This window comes from Vicugna pacos, chromosome 6, assembly GCF_048564905.1.
Source record: "Vicugna pacos chromosome 6, VicPac4, whole genome shotgun sequence".
NCBI classification, from domain to species: Eukaryota; Metazoa; Chordata; class Mammalia; order Artiodactyla; family Camelidae; genus Vicugna; species Vicugna pacos.
This window is the reverse complement of record NC_132992.1, coordinates 5570625-5595916: the sequence shown is the minus strand read 5'-3', so window position 1 is coordinate 5595916 and position 25292 is coordinate 5570625. Positions and strand designations below refer to the sequence as shown.

At 39.9% G+C, this 25292-nt stretch overlaps 1 protein-coding gene across 3 annotated transcripts in view; it reads left to right on the top strand.

Moving 5' to 3' along the window:
- The window catches only part of USP3 (ubiquitin specific peptidase 3), an 81622-nt gene that overhangs the window by 42404 nt on the left and 13926 nt on the right, over positions 1-25292 (top strand). For all 3 annotated transcript variants that reach the window (XM_072962278.1, XM_072962279.1, XM_072962280.1), the window contains 8 exons: positions 467-550; positions 3329-3410; positions 4611-4693; positions 5929-6042; positions 8425-8538; positions 13928-14074; positions 16982-17088; positions 17264-17344. In XM_072962278.1, the coding sequence (XP_072818379.1) occupies positions 467-550; positions 3329-3410; positions 4611-4693; positions 5929-6042; positions 8425-8538; positions 13928-14074; positions 16982-17088; positions 17264-17344 (812 nt within the window). The remainder of the gene's footprint in view (positions 1-466; positions 551-3328; positions 3411-4610; positions 4694-5928; positions 6043-8424; positions 8539-13927; positions 14075-16981; positions 17089-17263; positions 17345-25292) is intronic.

Sequence of the window (25292 nt, the reverse complement as noted above, 5' to 3'; positions counted from 1 at the left end):
TCCAGCTATCCCCACAGGTTAATTGTCTTTTCCCTGCTTTTCACTTAAACCTCTCCTCCCTGCAAACTCCCCATTAATTTGAGTTGGGAAGGATCACGTGATGTTAAAGCTTCAGGCTTCATGCTCCAGGAATAGGATTGGAGGTTTGTGTTTCATTTTCCGTGTATTACACACCACTAAAAAGAATATAACACATGTAGCAGCTTATTTCATTTTTGAAAGAGGAATTGGAGAGCCTTTGAATAAAAATGTGAAAAGAAGTTAGTGTTCATTGCCTACCTGGCTTTTTGAAAAGGCTCTGAAAAAACATTCCATTGTGAGTTCCAAGTCCTCTTTCAACTCACCAGCGACAGTAACTGCCTGCAGAGCCATGTGATCGTCTTGACAGCAGCCAGGCCTTTCAGTGATTCCATTACTGTGGTTTCCGCAAGCTCTGTACACGCATTGATTAATGTTTTCCTTGCAGTTATCGCTGTGATGATTTTGTGGTCAATGACACCAAGCTGGGACTGGTACAGAAAGTCAGAGAACACTTACAGAACTTGGAAAAGTAAGTAACAGGCCTTGGGAGAGAAGGGGCGGAATGGGATTGAGGGGTCTTGTAGAATTTCTGAGCAGGATTTTTGTTTATGAGTTCTGTACTTCATCATGTTTTTAGTGTGATTGAAATGTGAATGACTCAAACCTCAGATTTGAGTGTCTGAAAATGCTCACGGTTCCTGATCATAGCTCAGCGTTCGTGCCATTTAACGTTTATATCCGTATCTGAGGGCTCCAGAGCCCATTTTCTCAGTTATCACCCCACCAACCTGTCAGCTCCCCAGTTTATTTGCAAGGGGAATTTTGGGACTGCACGGGACGGGCAGAAAACAAAATAATCATTATAGAGTTTCCTTTGTTATTAGAAAAACCTTGTGAAATGTACTATGAGGTCTTCGTAGAAGCTCTGAAATTTATCATTTTTAAGGGAAATTAGGATGAATTACATGGTTCTTCACTTTGCATCAGTGTTATAACACAGGATCCTACTTTCTTTCCCTTTTTTGGTAGGGACGGTATATATCACTTAAAAGTACAGGAAGCTGTGAAATGCTTTGTCATCATAAGGAAGTTAAAGTACCTACGTGAATAGTTTTTTTTTTTTTTTTTTTTTTTTTTTTTTTTTTTTTTGCTATGGCTAAATCGGTTAGTCACATAAAACCCACTGGACCCAAAATTCAAGCAGTAACAGAAGCCCCAGTAGCCGTGGTCTTTGAAGCTGCAGTGGGTAAAAGCATGGCCCAGAGTGATTGCTGACTCAGGCGGAGTTTGTGTAATTCACCCCTGATTGTCAGGTGCCATCTAATGTATTGGGACACTATTGTGAGATCACGCCAGAAGTGAGGTCCCTTAGCAAACTTACATGCAAAGCCAATAGAGTATTTTGAAATTGCATACTGAGGAGGAATAACCCAAGCTCTTTGCGTGAAGCACTGTCCAGCTTTGGTTAGCCAAAGTCTCTTGCATGTCTCCACCAAATAGGTTATAAGCTGATAAAGAAAGAAGAATTGATTCTTTAAAAGTCTCAACCAGTTAGAACACTTTGGGTTTAAGTACTTTTTGGCTTGTCATCTTGTGTCTCCTCTCTTTTTCAAAGAGCCTCCTCCCTTCTTTTAATTTGAACAAAGCAGCAGGAGCCCTGTCTGGAATGAGTCACAGGTACAGACGCATAGATGCAACATACTGAATTTTGTCTCAGATTGTCACAGTTACCTGCAAAGTAGGAGACTCCTGCAGTAATTTATGTAACATCACTCTCCGATGTGGTGATGTCGTTGTAAAGATCTCACTAACCTGATTCTTTGTTAGAGAAGTGGGTAGCTACCAGGTTATTTTTTCCTGCCACTTAGAATTTTCTCTAAGAAAAGGCTGCCATCTCAATGCCAGATAACTTCCTTAGAACTAAGTCAAACAGAAAACAGGACATTCGGGAACCTGCTTGCATTTATGCAGTTATCAGATCTTTTATTGCCATCGACGACGTCACCGGGTAAAAGATGTCACCGATCGCCTCGTCTACACTTCTACTTGGCCCCACTGGAAAAAAATCTACCTGCAGTCCTTTTCCTATGTCAAGGAACATTACCTAGGTTTACTTTTATGTTTTTCAAATGCAAATTCAAACGGATCTAAAGGATTCTGCCCTTTTGAGAATCACTGATGGTAAAATTTAATAACTTTTTGAAAAGCTAAATGCTTTATATATATAAGTTGAAACTAAAAGTCAACTATCAGGCATTGTCACTAAGTAGTATATACACAGTGCTTGTGACTCAGCTTCTTTACTGGCAGGATTTGTGAGGAAGTTAAGTTAGCATCACAGTCCATGGGGTTGATCTTTTCTTGTCTTGTAGTCACCAGGGCACTGAGGGACACACACACAGTTCTGAAGACTTGTTTCCTAAGAACATTTTTAGATTTGAAGCAACTGACTGTCACTAGTATCTGATGCTCCAAAGACATTATAGTTCCTGTGGAAATTCTGGAAAGAAAAATAATTATGTATTTACTCTGGATTAGCCTGGTACTTTTGGAATACAGGAAGGAGTTGGTAGACTTAAAAGTGTGTGTTGTTTAATAGTAGTTTTTACTTCCTTTAGATCAGTTCTCCTAATACGTAATAATTTGAAAGTGATGCTTTGAAGATAGGAATCACTTTCTGGTAAATTTCAAACAGAATCTCTTTCATCAAGAAAAATTTAAATAATTTAAATTCAGGACTTATGTGCTAATTAGGATTTCTTTTAGAATATGCTTTGTACCATAGCTGAGTCAAATGAATTTATATATGCCTATGACTTATTTATCATTCTGCAGACTCAGTATATCATCATCTATTACAACATATGAACAAAACATGATCCCTTTATTAAACTTAAGAAAGAAGTAGCATAGTGTCTGAGACTTGGTGTTAACTCTCAGAATAATCGTGTCAGACCAGGGCTGTCCTTTTGTTACAAGGAAGGCCTGTGCTCCTGTTGGAAGCTTCACCATCATTTAGATAGAGTGGTGGCGGCGAGGGACTGTCTCAGTGGCCACGTGTACCTGGCCAGCTTTTCTGGGAAGCTCCTGCTGGAGGAGCAGCGGGGATTTCCAGGAAAGTGGAGCTCCTGCGTTACTTGAAATCCTTGTGGGCCGCAGTGGGCCCAACGCGTCCCTTCCTGGCCTGTCTGAGCAGCCAGGCTCCGCACCCTGGACGCTTCAAACAGCCACGCTTATTCTTTACCTTGTTGTGGAGTGTGTCTGTACTAATGTCTTTTTGACCATCTGTCTCTTTGTGTTTTAATAGCTCAGCTTTCGCAGCTGACAGGCATCGGAAAAGAAAACTTTTGGAAAACTCATCACTAAACAGCAAGTTATTGAAAGTAAATGTAAGTAATTAAAATTTATTCAGCTGTAAGAATTGGTTGAGATCTAGTCACTGTTTGATTACAGTTCTAACATTAATGTTGCCCCTTGTAAACTTTTGTAACTGCATGCCTTGGACTTGGATTATTTTACGAAATGTTTGCCACTTGTACTAATGATCCTTCATGCTACTCAGTTCCCCAGGGGGTCCGTCTGTCAGTGCCTTCCCTCTGTCAGGACTGCTGCCCTGCTCCTCCGCCTTAGCAAGCGTTTGTTCTTCACGCTTACTCGGCTGCCTTGTTACTCCGTTTCTGTAGGACCCCAGAGTTCTTGCTTCCTTCTGTTTAAGGTCCCCAGTGCAAACTCCAGGGGTCTGAAGTTTAGGTATGTTTTCTTTCTTAGGACTGCATTAATACAGTTTCACCATAAAAGAATATGCTTTCTCATTCTGATATGCAGCTGTTACCAGATGTATGAGCCATGAATGGAGTAACAAAATGTAAAGATCACTAAATATTTCTAAATACAACAGTAATTTCAACCTGCATCTACCCTCGTGCTGTCACGCTAGCTATGTTTATACACACACTTAGCTAAAGTGTTACAACTTTGTGGAAGAAAGCTGACATGACGCTTTGGCTTGGATTGGTAGATTGACTTCCCACGTGTAGTATTCAGACATCGTGGTGCATTTGTACAGCTAATCAGAAAACTAAACCTTAGTCTTTAAGGGAAGTCCAGGTGGTGTTTTAAGATTGGTATTCCATTGCTAGGAAAACATGTATTAATTATTTCCGTGGCTTAGAATTAAAAGTTGGGGGACAGAAATACTTGAGATGTACATATTTATACTTTTTCTGATTTGTAGTAGCTTTAATAGAATCTTATACAAGTATTAAGTCCTAAACGTATTTCTTTGAAGGACCTGCCTGGTTTCTGCATTGTGTACTCCACAGTAGTTAGTAATGCCGATCTCTCATAAGCTTCCATAAGATACTCCCATTTAGAACAGTTCTAGGATCAGAAACAGCCTTCTAAAAATATCCAGACACTTATACAGAGAATAGAAAAGGAATTTGAAATACTCGCTGGGCAGAAAAGAATCAGTTCCAAGCTGGCTGGATGCTAGAGTTTCAAGTCCAGCCCTTCGCTCCGCTTTGATGTTTGGAACAGTTGGCCTTCTCTTGGCGTTCCTGATGGCTGCCTCTTGTTCCATTTTACAGGGAAGCACCACTGCCATCTGTGCCACAGGCCTGCGGAATTTGGGGAACACGTGTTTCATGAATGCCATCCTTCAGTCCCTCAGGTAATGTTACAGCCAGAGCCTAAGTACCTGACATCAGTTTCGAGTGGAACGGTTAGGAGCAAAGGCAGTGGGTTCCGATCCTGTCTCTGCCACTAACTCTAGGAACTTGGGGCAGGTACCCCAGCTCCCTGTGCCTTGCTTTTCTCATCAGTGGAACGGGGGATAGTAGTGAACCTAACAGGGTGGTTGGGAAGCTATTACACAATTTGTACAAAGTGCTTAGAACAGTGCCTGGCAGCTAATAACTGTTAGCTGTTATTATTATTTGGTTCCTGTTGCTTCTCGAATAGGGTTGAGCACAGGCCTGCAAACTTCTGTAAAAGGCCAGATTAAATACATCTTTTTAAGCTTTGCATGCCACATCCAGTCTCCTCCCTTCAGCAGCCCCTCCGTTTTACACAACTCTTCAGAAATATAGAAGCCACTTTAAAAATGTAAAAGCTCACTGGTGCAGGGCCAGATTTGTCCCGTGGGCCACAGCTGGCAGACTCCTGGGCTATAAGGAACCTTGTTCAGAGAACTTGGTTCAATGATTCATTCTTAAGTATGGTCATAAGATCAGAGGTTTAGAAGATCTTGAAAATGTAAGATGAGCAGTAAAAATAAAACTGACAACAAGGCTGACCTGGTACATAAAAGAAGTTATTTTGAAAGTTGTGTACTTTTAGATTTTTAATGTGGCATCAAAGACCAGAATAAATTATATTTTCCCAAGGCCACCTTGCTAATGAGGAGCAGAAGCCGAGTTCAGTCTCTCCTTAAAGGTACTGAACTTTACTAGGTACTGACTTGCCTAGTCTTGCTCAAAGAAGAAGTTCTAGTCACTGCTGAATTCTCCTGGTGACTCTGTGGGGCGTATTTAAACAGTGTGGTTGGTTTCGTGATTTGTTTTTATTTGAGGAAATTATTGAACGCTTGGGAGCAAACACCCTGAAAAGAAATGACCGCAGTCTATAGATTGTGTGTGTGTGTGTTGGGGGTGCGGGGAGGAGAGGGGCTTGGGGATTTTTTGAACAGACGTTTTGCTCTGAGGTCTTTATTTCTGCAAAGTCATCTGCTTCTATTGTTTTCTTGGAGTAAATGAGGAGACTTAGTGAAGAGATTGCACTGAGGTACAGTTCTAATGAGAAATTGAAAGGTGACATTTTCAAAGTCCGTATGTAGGTCTCAGAGTACTTTCTTCACAGTCTTAGTACATTAAAAAAAATAATTTTCTTCCCTTCCTTTTAAAATAGTAACATTGAGCAGTTTTGCTGTTATTTCAAAGAACTGCCCGCCGTGGAGTTAAGGAATGGGAAGACAGCAGGAAGGCGGACGTACCACACCAGGAGCCAGGGGGACAACAACGTGTGAGTCTAAGAATGTGTCCTTTCTGGCTTTGAGCTGCTGAGCAAATGACCCTTACTGGTGATTTCCATTGCATTATGCGAGTTAATAGGCACATGCATTTCAAAAACAGCCTCTTCTTCTAAAAATTGCATGTAAGTATCTAGCTGGCAGTCTTAATAATTATTGGGATTCTTTTGTGTCTATTTACCTAATAGGCAGGATAAATTTAGTACTCTGTCTACCTGCTGGGTCTGTGGATTTGGACATTCTAAAAGTGACGTGTGTATGAAATACAGTTATGGGTGTAGACCAGCATGAGTATCATTAGGCTTTGTGAATTGATTTGTCTGATAAGGTTAGGTAAACTGGTCTTGGATAATTAATTTGTAGTTACCAAATTACTTGCGGGGGCAGTACAGTCAATTTTTATGTGAAGTGGAAGGGAAAAAAATTGACAATTGAACCAAACCAATATGCATTCAAATTCAGTGCAGCCATGTTCTCGTTTGGGTTTAAAGATGCATCATATTATGAAAGCCTTGATGGCTGAGGGGGAACAGGAGACCGTGCTAGAACAGTGTGCAGCACGGAGCGCGCAGCAGGCCAGGGTGGGCGGGAACCCCCACACCGGGCACGGGAGCAGGGAGGGCGTGATCTCACTGGAAGCGCTGTGTCAGGAGCTTAATTCAGTAGCAGCACATGGATGAGCTGGAGCGTGCTGTGTTCCAGGAGACTTCACACTTTAGAGTAATTGGTTAGAGGAAACGGTGAAATGACAAGGAAGAACTACACATGCACAGAAGTTCGGGAAGAATTAGGAGCACTCGATGCATTAGCGTCGTTTAGGGTGTAGTTACACATTGCAGAAGTTGCCTCTGGCCATCTTCGGCAGAAAAGGAATGTCCGGAAAGCGTGTTGGTGAGCTCACCGTTACTGGATGGGTAGAAAATGGGGTCTGGAGTCCAGGCCTGCATAAGGATGTGTCATCAGGACCCCTGCCCAGGGCCGCAGCGGAGGTCCCACTGCCCGCACGGCTGGAGTTGGGTGCCGGCTGGATGCTGCTGTCACTGCTGTCCCTGCCCTCCCGATGGTGCTCTTGGCCACCAGGAAGGATTTGGCACTGTCTCGGCTTCTTTGCATCACTAGCTCCTGCTTCACAGAGGCAGAACCCAGGCCACGTGCCCAAGTCCTGGCTGCCAGGGGTGCTGAGAAAGCAAGTATCTGGCCTTTGCAGCTTCCGTAGTGGGAGGCAGGCTCGGACTCCCACAAGACCCTTCAGGTGGGGCTCCTCAAACACAGGAAGAGGGTTCAGGGGCTGGGAAGTAAGAGACACGAACCTGTTGGATGACGGGGGTTGAGATCCTCGGGGGCATCGGGCAGGTGTCCGTGAGTACGGCAGCTGAAGTGACGGACACGGTCTGAAGTGGACGTTTATCAGTTGACCTCCGTGCACAGAAAACCAAGACTGACAGTGACTTGAACTTTCGTGGTTTATTTTCTCACGTCAAGTTGGAGGTTATCCATCTAGGTTTATTTCACACGACCATCAGGCTCCTTCTGGCGCTCTGCTGCACCCTCCCTGGGGTGAGGCTCTCATCCAGAGTCCAGGGTGATGCTGGAGCAGCAGCATTTCGTCCTCATTCTAGCTAGAAGGAAGAAGGAAGGGCTTAACAAGAAGGGCTACTCTTTCTCTTTAAGGAAATTTCTCAGAAGTTGGACACGTTCAAAGGAGAAAATGGAAGTTGTATTCCTGTGAGAGAAGGGGCGATCGGATATAGAGGGACAGCAGGGAGGATGCAGAGAGCAGGTTTAGTGCACACTGCTTCTCAAGAGACAAGAGGACATGCAGTAGAGAATTCCTGTTGGAACTGGGAGACTCCTGAATCAAAGCGGTGATGAAAAAATCTGGCTTTCAGATTTGGCTTTGAGAGTCATTGGTATAAACTTGAATGTTGATCCTTGAGTCCAGATGAACTCTCTGAGGCAGAGATGAGCAGATGGTCACACACTGAGGTCTGGGAAGTGCTCCTAGTGAGGGCTAAGAAGGAAAAATGCAGGAGACGGAGAAAGAGATTCTGTTCCTTATTTTAAGTTTTTTAAAATGAACATTCTTAACTAATTGGTTTGTAACCTACCCATTGCTTTATTCTACAAGTATGACAGTACTTGGCACACTCAGAGTTCACTATGTGTTAAAAAACTAGTTTTGTCAGTAATTACTGCTGTTTATGTGGGTTTTTGAGATGCTATTACTTAACTCTCAGACTTAGTTCAGAAGAGACCACACCCTTTTTATGTCTTCATTTTTTTTATTATGAATTTTAGACAATTGAACATTGTGTATTGAAATACTAGCCTCTCACTGAATGCCAAGAGTCCCATCATCCCTTCCTCTTTTCCAGGTCTTTGGTGGAAGAGTTTAGAAAGACACTGTGTGCTTTATGGCAAGGTAGCCAGACTGCATTCAGCCCAGAGTCCTTATTTTACGTTGTTTGGAAGATTATGCCGAATTTTAGGTAAGTATTATTTAATGAAGGCTATTTGAAATATTAATACTAGTCCTTACCCTGTTCCTGAGACGATTTTCAACAAAGTGGTGGTATTCTAAACAATAAAGGCTAGTATTTGTTGGTTTTTTTTTTGGGGGGGGGTTGGACCTTTTTTTAAAAAACATTTTATTATTGAGTTATGGTCATTTTACAATGTTGTGTCAAATTCCAGTGTAGAGCACAATTTTTCAGTTATACATGAACATGCATATATTCATTGTCACATTTTTTCTCTGTGAGCTACAAGATCTTGTATATATTTCCCTGTGCTACACAGTACAATCTTGTTTATCTGTTCTACATTTTGAAATCCCAGTCTGTCCCTTCCCACCCCCCACCCCCTTGGCAACCCACAAGTTTATATTCTATGTCTATGAGTCTGTTTCTGTTTTGTATTTATGTTTGTTTTGTTTTGTTTTTAAGATTCCACATATGAGCGATCTCATATGGTATTTTTCTTTCTCTTTCTGGCTTACTTCACTTAGAATGACATTCTCCAGGGACATCCATGTTGCTGCAAATGGTGTTATATTGTCAGTTTTTATGGCTGAATAGTATTCCATTGTATAAATATACCACTTCTTCTTTATCCAGTCATCTGTTGATGGACATTTAGGCTGTTTGCATGTCTTGGCTATTGTAAATAGTGCTGCTATGAACATTGGGGTGCAGGTGCCATTTTGAAGTAGGGTTCCTTCTGGATATATGCCCAGGAGCGGGATTCCTGGGTCATATGGTAAATCTATTCCTAGTTTTTTGAGGAATCTCCATACTATTTTCCACAGTGGCTGCAGCAAACTGCATTCCCACCAGCAGTGTAGGAGGATTCTCTTTTCTCCACAGCCTCTCTAGCATTTGTCATTTGTGGACTTTTGAATGATGGCCATTCTAGCTGGTGTGAGGTGATACCTCCTTGTAGTTTTGATTTGCATTTCTCTGATAATGAGTGGTACTGAGTATTTTTTCATGTGCCTATTGATCATTTGTATTTCTTCCTTGGAGAATTGCTTGTTTAGGCCTTCTGCCCATTTTTGGATTGGGTTGTTTGTTTTTTTCTTATTAAGTCATATGAACTGCTTATATATTCTGGAGGTCGAGCCTTTGTCGGTTTCATTTGCAAAAATTTTCTCCCATTCCATAGGTTTTCTTCTTGTTTTACTTCTGGTTTCCTTTGCTGTGCAGAAGTTTGTAAGTTTCATAAGGTCCCATTTATTTATTCTTGCTTTTATTTCTATTGCTTGGGTAGACTGCCCTAGGAGAACATTTTTGAGATGTATGTCAGATAATGTTTTGCATATATTTTCTTCTAGGAGGCTTATTGTATCTTGTCTTATGTTTAAGTCTTTGATCCATTTTGAGTTTATTTTTGTGTATGGTGTAAGGGAGTGTTCTAGCTTCACTGATTTACATGCTGCTGTCCAGTTTTCCCAGCACCATTTGCTGAAGAGATTGTCATTATTCTACTGTATATTCTTGCCTCCTTTGTTGAAGATGAGTTGACCAAAAGTTTGTGGGTTCATTTCTGGGCTCTCTGTTCTGTTCCATTGGTCCATATGTCTGTTTTTGTACCAATACCATGCTGTCTTGATGAATGTATCTCTGTAGTATTGTCTGAAGTCTGGAAGAGTTATTCCTCCAGCCTCTTTCTTTTTCTTCAGTAATGCTTTGGCAATTCTAGGTCTTTTGTGGTTCCATATAAATTTTATTATGATTTGTTCCAGTTCTGTGAAATATGTCCTGGGTAATTTGATAGGGATTGCATTAAATCTGTGGATTGCCTTGGGCAGTGTAACCATTTTAACAATATTGATTCTTCCAATCTAGGAGTATGGGATATCTTTCCATTTTTTTAGGTCTTCTTTAATTTCCTTAATGTTTTATAGTTTTCCATGTATAAATCTTTCACCTCTTTGGTTAGATTTATTCGTAGGTATTTTATTACTTTGGGTGCTATTTTAAAGGGGATTGTTTCTTTACTTGTTCCATTGATTCATCATTAGTGTAAAGAAATGCAACTGATTTTTGTACATTAATCTTGTAACCTGCTACCTTGCTGAATTCTTTGATTATATCTAGTAGTTTTTGTGTGGACCTTTTAGGGTTTTCTATATATAGTATCACGTCATCTGCATATAGTGACACTTTGACCTCTTCTTTTCCAATTTGGATCCCTTTTATTTCTCTCTCTTGCCTGACTGCTGTGGCTAGGTCTCCCAAGACTATGCTGAATAGGAGTGGTGATAGTGGGCAGCCTTGTCTTGTCCCAGATTTTAGTGGGAAGCTTTTGAGTTTTTCACCGTTGAGAACTATGCTGGCTGTAGGTTTGTCATATATAGCTTTTATTATGTTGAGATATGTTCCCTCTATACCCACTTTGGTGAGTTTTTATCATAAATGGGTGTTGAATTTTATCAAGTACTTTTTCTGCATCTATTGAGATGATCATGTGGTTTCTGTCCTTTCTCTTGTTGATGTGATGTATTACACTGATTGATTTGCATACGTTGAACCACCCTTGTGTCCCTGGGATGAACCCCACTTGATCATGATGTATAATCTTTTTTATGTGCTGTTGGATTCTATTTGCGAATATTTTGGTGAGGATTTTGCATCTATGTTCATCAGTCATATTGGCCTATAATTCTCTTTTTTGGTAGTGTCTTTGCCTGGTTTTGGTATCAGGGTGATGGTGGCCTCATAAAATGAGTTTGGGAATATTCCCTCCTTTTCAATCTTCTGGAAGAGTTTGAGAAGGACTGGTATGAGTTCTTCTTTGTATTTTTGGTAGAATTCCCTGGTGAAGCCGTCTGGTGCTGGACTTTTATTTGTAGGGAGGTTTTTTATTGCTAATTCGATTTCATTTCTAGTGATCGGTTTGTTCAAGTGGTCAGTTTCTACTTGATTCAGTCTTGATGGACTGTATGTTTCCAGAAACTTGTCCATCTCCTCTAGGTTATCCATTTTGGTTCTATATAGTTTTTCATAATATTCTCATATGATATTCTGTATTTCTATGTTATTTGTTGTAATTTCTCCATTTTCCTTTCTTATTTTGCTTATTTGTGCTATTTTTAATTTGTGAGTTTCATCAGAGGTTTGTCAATTTTATTTCCTCTTTCCAAAAACCAGCTTTTTGTTTGATTTTTTCGATTGTTTTTTTTTAATCTCTATTTCCTCCCTGATCTTTATTATTTGCTTCCTTCTGTTCTTTTTTCTTGAGGAAGGCCTGTATCGCTATAAACTTCCCTCTTAGCACTGCCTTTGCTGTGTCCCATAAATTTTGTGTGGTTGTGTGTTGATTTTTTAAAAGGAGAAGAGCAGAAGTTCAATATATTCGACTAGATAGATGAATGTGTTTGTATAAATAATAGATAGACCTTAGAAATGTCTTTAACAAGAGGGTAGGGCATTTTGTTGTTATAAAAACAAAGCCCTTGTAAATAATTTATGTGCCTTTGAAAAACAAAGTAGACAAATTTTCCTTGATTCTTTCAAAATCTAAGCAATAATTATGATCATACACTGTATTGTTATTTGAACTTAAAAAAAATTCCAAATGTAGTCAGTAGGAAACTATGGTATTGTATTCACTGTTCTGGATTCTGAAGACCTTAGAAGACTAGTGAAGTCCTTTGGGATTCACTTTCCAGAAGATAACACAATGACCAGGGTCACCTAATGTGGCTGTAAAGTCACTGTGTTTTCCACATTCTCTGTCTAGTCTTACGTGAGTAGAGAGCCATCCCTGCTGTCAGAGGATGCGCCCTCTTGCCCTAGGTTGGTCATCCCTGTGGGGAATCAGGTGTCAGCAGATTTGGGGCCCTGCAGGTGTTTGACAACAGCCTTTGCCACCTTCTGCTGATTTTACCCTTGTGAAGCAAGTCGTGGTTCTTCCTAGTCATGGTTTTGGCGCCTAAAGTACATCTCTCTGCTTCTTTTTTGAAACAGCATGCTGTAGTGAGACAGCAATGTATCTGGCTCTATTGTCTAACAGTGGTTTAGACATATTGATAGTTTGGAGAAGTGTTTAAAGGGTAACAACTTCAAAGGACTATAATTTGTTGCCTTACTGAAGAGTCTAGCCTTGAGGATCAGATGTAATTGACTCTCATTACCCTGGTCTTTGTTGTGAAAGAAACTTCTTTTATGTTTGATGTCATTTAAATCCCCTCTCAGGCGAGACTAATTTTGTAAGAACTTCAGAATTTCTTGACTCTAAATAGGAAAGGTAGAAATAACTGTTAAGTTACCATTGATCAGGCTCGGATTTAATAGAAAATTTCTAACAGTCACCTACTCAGACTCTTGATAGGGATTTAATCTTTCCGTTTTATTATTATATAAAAATAGGTTCCATTTGGTCAGAATCAAAACAGTTCCTAGTCTTAGAAATAGAGACTTTTCGTTGTCTAGGGAAGGTCACAAATTGAAACAGATGCCTATAACTTAACCTTTATAAAACAGCTGAGTGTTCCATGATCTTCTGTAGGTCAAAAAATGTGTTTCTAATGGTAAAGGAAACATTAGAAAATAATGTATTTTGATACAAGAGAATCATGGTGTGGTTGGATATACTTTTAATGTACAATGTACATTACTTGTACAAGTCCATATACTTGTATATTATTTATACAAGTACAAGTCCATATACTTGTTAATGCACAGTGGCAGATTGTTTTAAAAAGGGATGGATGTGTGTTTGATGAAAATGCAAATTGATGTAACTACAAGGCCCTAGTTTTCATGATCCATTTTAGAAATGCTTAGACATTAGGTTATTTTGGTAAGAGAAAAAAACATTTTTATATGTGATAGAATTTGAGATGTGACCAGAAATACTAATCTTACCTTTGAGTCACGAAAAAAAAGTTGTGTTGAAAAAGTTTAAAGCACCTCCTTGGATCTCGAAAGGAACTGTTAACTTTGAATACTTTTGACTGTGAATTTTAACATTTATAATAATCTTAGAAGAAATACTTGAACATATGTTGATATTTAGTTGCTAAATAGTTTAGAAACATTTATGAAATGCTAAATGCTAAATTGACTTCTGATTTAAGTTCCATTGATTAGGCAGATCATTTCCATAATTTATAATTCCCAGAAGAAACTTAAGGAAAAGGGGGAAAATATGTATTGAGGGAAATTCTGGTTGTAGTCCGTATTTTCAGACTTCTTTTTAAGTTGTAGAACTCTTTCTTGAAGAGACTTTAATGTGTAAACGTGGAGAAAGTGAGGAAGAAGCAGCAGGGAGCCTCCCTGGGCTCTGAGCGGCAGCCCTTCCGGGCGCGCTGCCCTCCCGCTCCGGCGGGGCCGCGGGGCCGCACGGGGACTGACAGTTTCTGTTTGCTCCAAGGGGCTATCAGCAGCAGGACGCCCACGAGTTCATGCGCTACCTGCTCGACCACCTGCACTTGGAACTCCAGGGCGGTTTCAACGGGATTTCCCGCTCAGCAATTCTGCAGGAGAATTCTGCTCTGTCTGCAAGTAACAAATGTTGCATGTAAGATTTGGCTTCCTTTTGCTTTCTAGGAAGACTTCAGGCATTCCTATGGCTGTTATTGTTTATTGCATTTGTAATGGACAGCGGAGAGTGTTCCTGGACCTCAGCTGAAACTTTTGCGCACTTGGAACTTTGTGACCAAGTGGACTAGCACATGCCTCCTGCTTCTAGACCAGAGGCTTCTTGTATTTATTTGCATCTTGTGGTAGCTAGGATTGTTATTTACTATAAATTACTTTAGTTTATATACAATTTATGCACTTAAAAGTTTTCCTCCAAATGTACTGAATAGTGGGTAGGAGACAATTTTCATATACTGAAATAATTTGTTCACTAATAACGAAGGCTTACAATATTTTGAATGTGAATTTTCCTAAAGCCTCATTTTGGACTTATATTTGCCTAGAATATGTCTGTTTTTAGTCAAATTGAGGCATTTGTAAGTTTTCAGAATTCTTTCTTTCCTCTCTATATGAACAAAACAGACCTTTTAGTTAGCTTTCCCAGGTACTAAGTCCCCCAAATGTACATTGAGATCAGAATGTTTGTTTTGCTTGAGGAAGGGATAGCTGACTTGTATTTCAGCTTGGATTTTGGTTAATTGTAGTCTCCTATTGCTCAGATTTTTTTTTTTAAAGTTTTATATTGACTTGTGCAGGAAAGGAGTGTGTAAGACAGACTCCCCAAAGAAAGAGCAAAAAGAGTAAGTAATACACAGGGGAGGCTGCAGTATTACTGCCTGGCTGTCCGCAAACCGGATTTCGTGTGAGATGGGGCTTTTTCATCACAGAGCAGTCTCACAGCGACCCTGGCCTTGTCAGCAGCGCCAAGAACTGCCTGCTTCTTCACATGCTTGGCCCTCCAGCTCCCTGTGGCTGAGATTCGCATTAGACTCCAGTACAGAAGGGAAGGGGCCTGTGACCTGGGGGCACTGTTCTTGCTGCCAGCACCAAGTTACACATGGCAGTCAGTGAAAACTTCCGCTCTGTACCTGATGCTGGTGCTTCAGGCCCAGGGGAGATTAGGCTGGGTTCTATCACGGACAGTCCGTGTGAAGTGTGTGGGGGGGGTCTTCATTATTTGACACCCAGGTGCCCTGATGGAGTGAGCGTGTGACACTCACAAGGTATTCCTTCAGTAACTAATGAGTTTTCAGTATTAACTCTTTGTAATATTTTCAAGAATCGTAGTTGTACATTCCTTTAGTGAGTTAGGAACATAAATTAATAACATTCAAAATTCAGGTTTCCTTATAATTTCTTAAATTCACTAGATATATTTCAGGATCAGGATTGTATTTGCTAAAACTACAAAATTTATTTACTTGTATAAACACATCCAACCCTACTGAAGGTGGGGGTGACAGACATATATGGCAGATGGGTTTTATGAATATGTAGAAAATCATTAGTGCCAATAAAAAGGACCTTCACAGCATAACAGCCTGTGCAGGTAGCCAGTATGTAAACACTTAGTGTTCAGTATAACAAATAGAACAGCGACTTTGAAATTGCAAATGTTGTTTTAAGTCATTGTATACCTAAACTTAATGTCATACACATCACATAGCCAAGACTTGATTAATGTCTTTTTTTTCAGAGGAAGAAGTTCTACAGGAAGAAGTACATTGAGTTTAAATGTACTGTTTGTAATAAGGCAGTTTCCATTTTAATGAAAGGCAGCCGTGTATGTGAATGTCAGTATGAACGGATCAGGCCTTTTATTTCCAGCTGATTTTTTAAAAATGTGCCCCTTGTTTATGACAGGCATTAAATCTAAAACCTGAAATAGCCACTATATCCTGTAACTCCTAATGTATCCTCCCTTTTTAATTAACTAAAGCCATATATCTTATGAACAACTTTTAAGAAAAAAAGCCATTATATTTCTTCTGCCAGTAAGGAAGGAAGCCCTTTCCTAGAAGAGGAAGCAAACTTTAAAAAGAAGAGAATTGCTTGGGTAGGTTTTGTCTATCTCTGCAGTAGGTTTAACTTGGAGCAACTCACAGTACAGTTCAGTGTGCTGGAAGTGTTACTGATGGCAAGTACAGAAACCACCTCAAATTGCTGTTAAGAAAAAAGAGCAATTCACAGGCCTAAGTAACTGCAGAAGTGCCGTCACGTGTGTTAGCACACTAGGTGAGGGTATGTGTCTGCTGCAGTCTTGTTAACGAAGCACGCAAATGAAGCAGCCTCAGTATCCACTAATATCGGTTCAGTTCAGAGAAGGAGCACACTGTTAGGAGCAGGTGCTCATATCAGACCAGCTGTGTGAACTTGGACCAGGTTACTTAACCTTTGAACCTCAGCTTCCTGGTCTGAGAAATGGGGATAATGGTGGAATTATAATAGTGTTTTAAGTGAGCTTTTTAAAAGGCTTGTTGACAGTAACACCTGGCACTCCAACTGTAAACTGATACCTCCATCAGTAATTACTAAATATGTATTAAATTTGTTTACCCCCGCCCCAAATCTGACCATCTCAAAAATCTAAAACCACCTTTGATGGAAGTTGTTGTTCAGAGTAAAGTGAGAGAGCTGCCTGAGTACTAGGAGGCTTTGCAAAGGCTGCAGTGTACAGCCCCCTCTTTCCTGAGGGTACGCTTGGGAAGAAAGGGGCCCGCCTGCCCTGAGAGCAGGCATGTGCGTGATCTGCTTGTTAGTAACGGCAAGCGCTCAGTGTTGCTCGTGGAGAAAGTGGTGAGACTGAAAGAGGGCTGGGGGGAGGCCAGGCAGTGGCTTAAACCTTTTATTTCGTATACATCTATTAGAGCTTTGAAGGTTTTGTGTTTTTAATACTTAAATGAATATATATGATGTATATGTCCCCCCAAAGGGAGTCACCTGTAGGAGCTCTTAGACACATTTAGGTTTTTTGCTGAGTTTCCTGTGTGGTGATTTTCTTTAGAAATGGAGCATCTACAGTCGTCACGGCGATATTTGGAGGCATTCTCCAAAATGAAGTTAACTGCCTCATATGTGGGACAGAATCTAGAAAGTTTGATCCATTCCTAGGTAAGGCATATTTTGCATCTGGATGCGTGATCGTGTATTAAAATAGTAACTATAAAGTTTCCTTTGAAAATGAAGACAGTAAAGAGATAAATGTTAAAAAATAATTTCAAAAACTGATGTATTTTGAGTGTAGTTATAAGCTTTTAACAGTCCTCTACTTTCCTTTCTTTTTAAGACCTTTCATTAGATATTCCAAGTCAGTTCAGAAGTAAGCGCTCTAAGAATCAAGAAAATGGACCAGTTTGTTCGTTACGAGGTAAAGATACTTTAACGGTCTAGAATTCGTTTCCCCCCTTGAGTAGCTGGACAGATTTCTAAGCTCCATCCACATGTGCTGTGTTGTTAACTGTTCTGATGAATTTGTGTTGTAACTTAACAAAAGTGAAACCTGAGTGTCGCTTTCAAGCCAACAAAAATCGATTTCGCAAGAATGCCTGCCAGAGATTTTAGGTCAAACTAAATATTTCTTACCTTTCTCCTCTTTATAAATACTAATTTTAAACTTAAAAGTCTATAGTAAAACTTTTTCTGATCTAGTGAAACACAGTTTATTCTCTGGATGTTCCACTAGAACACTTATAAAACTTTGCCAAATTACAGTGTCATTTAATCTGTTGTATGACTAATAATTTGAGAACTCTAGTGATGATACAGCTGTTGGTTAAGCCTGAGGCCTTGCTTTTAATTGCAAGATTTTTAAAATTCACATTTACGCTGAGAGATTTTTGAACAAACGTTTTCCCTTGATGAGTGTTAACTGCTTAGTCAAGGCAAAAGACCTGCCCGTGACCAACCACTAACATGACTATGTTTTCTCTTCATTCATAAAAAGAAACTAGGATAGAAAAAAGAAACAGGATCTAGCTTGCGTCCTCTCATTAAGCACCTCTGCACTGAAGGCAGATAACAGAATTCCTACCTTGAATTGCGTGTCCACTACAAGTAATTTTCTTTTCCTCTTCAACTGTTTTAGGAAGTTTTGTCATAATGATTAATAAACATATAATATCTTTTCTTAGCAAATAGAAGATTCTGTTGATCTAGAACTGCACGGTCCAGTATGACAACCGTGAGTCACATGTGCCTATTAAAACTGAAAACTGGGCTGCCCAGTTACACTAGCCACATTTAGAGTGCTCGGTAACCACGGGCGGCTAGTGGCTGCTGTACCGATCAGCACAGACGCAGGGCGTTTCCATTGCTGCTCAGGGTTCTGTTGGACAGCGCTGCTCTGGAATCAAGTTACCCTGCAAAATGTACCTGAATACACTTTGTAGATGCTTTTCGTGTGTTCCACACCTATCCAACAGTGTTGACTGTCTCTTTTGTACAGAAGTACAGAAGAAATTTAAGGAAGCCCCCATCCACTCCACTTCCCCCTAAAATATGTGGCTACAGTATGTGTCTCCAAAGCTCTTCTTTGGCCTATTTGAGATTAAGAAAATAGCACAAAGTAGCAAAAGTCACCACTTTCCCTTTATATTTATGGCACATGAATATAGGCTAACTGAATCATAAAACAAAGATTTGATCATTGAGAGGGGAAGTCAGTGAAACTATATAAATATAATTGGATTGTCAGACTTGATTTTTGTTTTGTTAAAGAGCTTACTGTCAGCTTTGAAAAGTGTATGATAGGGTCTGGTAATGCTTCTTTCTCTTTTTGTTTACCACTAGTATCAATTAAGAGCTCTGTTTTTTTCTTGGACAATGCAGTGTGTGATGAATTAGAGTTGACTGATGTCCATTTCTTTACTAAATGGGGATGGAGATGTGTGATTACCTGATAAGTCTTTTGCTTTTACGTGCTTATAAGTCTACTTGGCAAAAATTTCTTGTGTGCTTTTTTGGATCTGTAATTGTTAAGGTTAGCTTTCATTTAAAAAGCAAAGGTGATGGTGAGAAAGACCACTGGCATCTGAAATTATTTAACTTTGAAAGGATGCATAGTAAGACAGGTTAAGATAACCCCAGGTCTAAAGCCTAACAAAGGTGTATTCAAAAAGAAAAGAAAATGTCGCTTATTCTTACTAATATTATATAAATCAAAGACTCCTAGATAAAATGCTAGCAAATAGAATATAGTGCTGTACTAAAGCAATGGAGACCAAGTAGGATCTATTCCAATGATGCAAGACTGATTTAATCAGTAATGGATTTGGAATTTTATCAAAATCTATTTGGGCATTTTAATTTTTCTTCTCCCAAAAAATCATACTAATATTAGAAGAAAAAAAGTGCTGTTATTATAGAAATAGACATGGATTATCCATGTCATAACTACTAGTGGAGCACTAATGACTTTCCATTACAGTCAGGAATCTGAGTGAGGGACGAGGCAATAGATGAGGAAAAGAACCAAGAATAAATACTGAAGAGGAAAGACCAAGGTATCGACACACCTAGAACGTTTCAAGAGGGTCAGCTGGAAGTGGGGAGGAATGTGTCACAGTAGCTGTCTCTGGAGAGCAGGGCTGAGCAGGAGGTCTGCCTTTCCAGCCTTCAATTAAAAATTAAATGCAGATACTAATTTGGTAAATAAGTTAACATGGAGCTAAAAAGTAAAGTTTAGTCAGATGGCCAAATGGAAAATAAATAGGCAAAACAATTGCTTTCCTGTATATAGCAAAGGATCCTATTCGCAGTTGCAGTGAAAGCTCAGAGTACTTAATATAGTTAATGAGAACTATGCAAGACCCCGATGAACAAATTATAAAGCGTTACAGGACAGACAGAGCCATGGCATGTTCTTGGGTGAGAAGACCCAACATGACAGAGATGTCAGTTTTCCCCAAAATTACTCCCTAAACTTATTCTAGTTACTTAAGCATTTCTTCCATACACAGATATTCTTAAGAGAGACTAAAAAGGTTTTAAAACAAACATAATGGAGCAGGGCAGAGATGAAGCAAGTCATGGCCTAGAAGTACTAAAGCAGCAGGTGCTGAGCAGGAATGTGTAGGTCGGGATGTGTTATATGGCAAAGGAAGAATTTCAAATCAGTGGAGGAAAGAAGAAAGTAGTCAATAAATGGTATTACTGTAAATGACAATTTATGTGGGAAACATGAATTTTGTCCCTAACTCATATCTTCCCAAAGTAGTTAGAGGTTTCGGGATTTAGTGTGAAAAATGAAACCACAGGGACATTATAGGAAAACATCATCTTTTTGATCGTGTTGTAGGAGGGCGATCCTTCCAAGTATATCACCAAGGCCAGAAACTCATAAATTTAACTGTATAATGGTAAACGATGCCATAAACAAAAGTACAAAAAGATGATAAACTTGAAACAAAAATTTGTAATACATATATGAAAAAGGAGGAAAAATGCATGTGCTCAATTTACATCTGAAGAAAATAAGTGTCACTTATTCAAGAAAGTGTAAGTGAAGCAAAACTGGTCAAAACGATACAGATGAATCCATCGTTAGTGAGTTTTGGGAAGTGGGCGTGCTCATACTGATGGAGTGTAGGCTGGTACAACTGTTTTCAGAGGGTGGTGGTCACCATTTTTAACAGGCGTTTTTTTTTTTAGACATAGTCGTTTCACTTGTGAATGTGGACAGTAACGTATATAAAAGGTATTCATGGAAACAGTGTCCACCAGTAGGGCCCTGGTTTAGTATCTTGTGGCGTTTAAGAAAGATAAAACTGATCAACAGCTAGGCCACAGAAAGGTAGGTATAAAATACTGTAGAGCAAAAAACACTATCCATGGAAGTATGAACAGAAACTCCATGAATTCTACCATTTGTATAAGGGTTTTAAAAAAATATGTGCATTAAAATCCTTGAGCAGCATACGCCTTCTGTACACCATGGCACATGTATATTGTTTATTCCCCTCATGAAATACAGTCAAATACAAATGAAAAAGTTAAGCAGTTTCCTCAGATCCTTCACGAGAGACGTGAAGGTACGTAGAGAAAAAACAAAGCTGGGCTGAGATTTGGGTGCTGGGTGCCTAGGGGACTGTCCACTGGCCACCTGACACTTCTACATATGAGCTCTCAAGTGAGGTTCATATTCGTGATGCTGCAAAATATTTAAGTAATACATTTCAAGACCATTCAGACAGTGAAAATGGCAAGTGTCAAATCTGTGAATGTCAAGGTGTTGTATCTAGACAGTCTTCCTTTTAAAGAAGTGTTTATGTGTATATGTTTACATCAAAGAAGGAAAAACCTTTCTGTGTGTATGGTATAACTCAGGGACAAATTAGAAGAGCATAAAGAGTAAAATAAACATCCTTTATAATCCTGTAAGGATAATTGTATGTAATAATAAAGCTTGCAGTGAAGGCCTGTGGAAGCAGATCTGTGTTCTGGGCAATGGTAAGGGGTTAAAGTCCTCCTCCTGCCCCCTTCCGTTTTGGGAGTCATAGCCACAGCAGTCAGAAGGAAAAAAAAAAAAAAAAGAAATCCAAATTGGAAACAAAGAAGTAAAGCTGTCACTGTTTGCAAAGGACATGATGCTATACATAGAAAACCCTACAGAAGCAACATGAAAGCTACTAGAACTCATCGATGAGCTTGGTGAAGTTGCAGGATAGAAAATCTATCCTACACTTTCTATACACTACCAATGAAATAGCAGAAAAATAAATTAAGGAAACAATACCATTTAACATTGCACCAAAAATAAAATACCTAGCAATGAAGGTACCCAAGGACACAAAAGACCTGTACTCCAAAAACTGTAAGATGCTGATAAAAGAAACTGAAGGTGACATTAACAAACGGAAAGATATACCATGTTCTTGAGTTGGAAGAATCAATATTGTTAAAATAGCCATACTACCCAAGGCAATCTATAGATTCAGTGCAATCCGTATCAAATTACCAATGACATTTTTCATAGACCTGGAACAAAAGAATGTTAAAATTTGTGTGGAAACACAAAAGACCCCAAAGAGCCAAAACCATCTTGGAAAAGAACAGAGCTGGGGGAATCATGCTCCCTGACCTCAGACTATGCTACAAAGCTACAGCAAACAAAACGTGGCACTGGTACTGGCACAGAAACAGACACAAAATCAATGGGACAGGACAGGAAGTCCAGAAATACACGCACACACAGATGGTCAGTTCATCTACGACAAAGGAGGCAGGAACATACAAGGGAGAAGAGAGTCTTTTCAAGAGGTGGTACTGGGGAAACTGGACAGCTACATGTAAAAGACTGAAATTAGAACATTTGCTAACACGCACAAAACCAAATTCAAAATGGATTAAAAGACTTAAATGTAAGACCAGATACTACAAAACTCCTAGAGGAAAGCACGGGCAGAACATTCTTAGACATAAGTCACAGCACTGTATTTTTTGAACTAGCTCCTGCAGTAATGGAAATAAAAGCAAAAATAAACAAATGGGATCTAATTTAATTTAAAAGCTTTTGCACAGCTAAGGATACCATCAACAAAACGAAAAGACAACCTACAGAGGGGGAGAAACTATTTGCAAATACTGCAACTGACAGGGGACTCATTTCCGATATATACAAACACAGCGCCTACATCTTAATATCAAAAAACCAAATAATCCAATCAAAAATGGTCAGAAGACCTAAACAGACATCTCTCCAAAGCAGACAGAGATGGCCAACAAGCACATGAAAAAATGCTCAGCATCATTAATTGTTAGAGAAATGCAAATCAAAACTACAATGAGCTAGCACCTCATATCAGCCAGAATGCTGGAGAGGGTGTGAAGAAAAAGGAACTCTTCCACACTGCTGGTGGGAATGTAAATTGGTGCAGCCACTATGGAGGACAGTGTGGAGGTTTCTTAAAAAACTAAAAACAGACTTACCGTATGATCTAGCAATTCCACTCCTGGGCATATACCCAGAGAAAAATATAATTCAAAAAGACACATGACATGCACCCTAATGTTCATAGCAGTGCTATTTACAATGGCCAGGGCCTGAAAACAACCCAGATGTCCATCAACAGATGACTGGATAAAGAATAAGCAGTATATATACACAATGGAATACTACTCAGCCATAAAAATAAAATAATGCCATTTGCAGCAACATGGATGGACCTGGAGGTTGTCATTCTAAGTGAAGTAAGCCAGAAAGAGAAAAATGCCATATTATATCACTTATATGTGGAATCTAAAAGGACACAAATGAATACTTATTAATAACTTACATGATTGATTTCTTGAATACATAGGCATATTTGACTGTGCTTTATGATTGGATCATTGCATTCTGTTGGTTCTTACTCTGTGGTTGCCTTTATTCCTTTGATAACTACGTAGAGCTTTACAGCTTTTTAAACTTAAACTGTTCTTAGAAACAATGAAACAGTACACACTTGTAATTTTTAAGTGGTTTTATCTCTAAATGAGTTGCTTTTCCTAGAATAAACTGTTTACCTCCCCCCAAAATCTTATCAGTAAATTTAATACAGCAGAACAGATAAAACCCATAGGGAGTTGACTGTGTTGTTGGGGTAGTTCTCTACAAATCCAGCTAGGATTTGTTATGTTTCTTGATTAAAACTCCCTAGAGGCTGCCCACGGGCATGCCAGTCTTCTAACCTGAGCACTGTCTAGGGTACAGAACAGGCACGGGGCTCCTGAGCCTGCCGTAGTGTCGGGACGACGTGTGAGAACACAAAGAGGGCTCCTAGAGGCAGCCTGAGCCACCATTTTTTAATCCTGAGAGTTAGGAAAACTAGGCTCAGCTTGTACTGCTTGCTCATGAATCGTCTGGCGGGCCCTTCTGTTCCACTTTGGATTATGACGTGTGGCCTCATTTGCAAAGGAAGGAACTCTGTACTGCCTATTGCGTAAGCCGGCTGTGTGACCACCTGCTGGTCAACCTGGGCTTAAGCCTTTTGAAAAGACAAAGAAAAATACAAAGGAAGAAAATGCTGGAAAGCAAAAAGATGCTTGGGGAAGGTGAAAGGAGCCTCTTTTGTGTCAGGGAGAAGATAAGGACTGGATAGTTGCTGGAGAGAGAGGCTTTGTTTTCAGAAAAGGAGCAGGATGCTGCAGGGCCAGGGCCAGGTGCTGTGCTCGGGGACCTGCTCGTGGAAAGCAGCCGGGGCCCCCGTGGAGAGCGAGGGCGGCCCGGGCGCTGCAGAGGCGCCCCCCAGTGTCGTGGCGGGAGCAGGAACCAGCGCGTGGTCCAGTATTTCTATGCATTTTACATTTTGGTCTCAAAACGTGCAAGTAATTTGCTGTGAAATGTTAATATAGTCTTTCAATAATCTCAACATTCCTAAGGGTATCATAGTCTTGAAATGCGAGGTTCTAAATAATTATCAAAGGAGATTTCACAATGCCACCTGCTAACTTCCCAGTAGCCCCCCCTGCATGACCGCACGCTCCCACACATGGGGAGGGGCCCTGAGTGCACCGGTGAGGCTAACTGTAGGGGAAAAATGATGCCCCACTGTCAAGTCGGTTCTGCCTGTCAGTGCTGTGTGGCTTGGGGAGACCCAGGGAACGGTGTCTCGCTGGCGTCACACGGCCACTTGCTTAGTGTGGGACTGAGAGGCTGAGTGACTTAGCATCTCAGTCATTCTTGGCTACTCTGTTTGTTTATGAACATTTCAAGCAGATACTGATTTTCGCTTATTTTACAAAAGTTTTTTATGTTGGTAAAATATACATACATTTTCCCATGTTAATTTTTCAGTGTACCATTCAGCAGCATTCAGTAAACTCACAATATTACGCTGCCATCACCCACCACTAGTTCCAGAACTTCTGTTTACCTTCTGGAACAGACACTGTACCAATTAAACAGTAACCCTCATTCCTGTCTTCCTAGCCCTGGTACCTCTGGTCTATTTTCTATGAGTCATACTGTTACCCTTCTATGACTGGCTTATTTCACTTAGCATGTTTTCAAGGCTCATCCATATTATGGCATGTATCAGAACTGCCTTCCTTTTTAAGACTGAGTAATACTCCACTACACATACATACCACATTTTGTTTACCCTGTAATTTGTTGAGTAAACGGGTTGTTTTTGCATTTTGCTTATTGTGAATAATGTTGCTGCACACGTTTAAGTGTACAAATCTGAGTCCTTGCTTTCAATTTTCCTGAGTCTATACCTTGGCTATATATATATATCTAGATCATAAGGTGATTCCTTTTTGAGGAAATGCCGAACTGTTTTCCACAGTGGCTGCAAAATTTTACATTCCCACCAGCAACGCGTGAGGATTCTAAT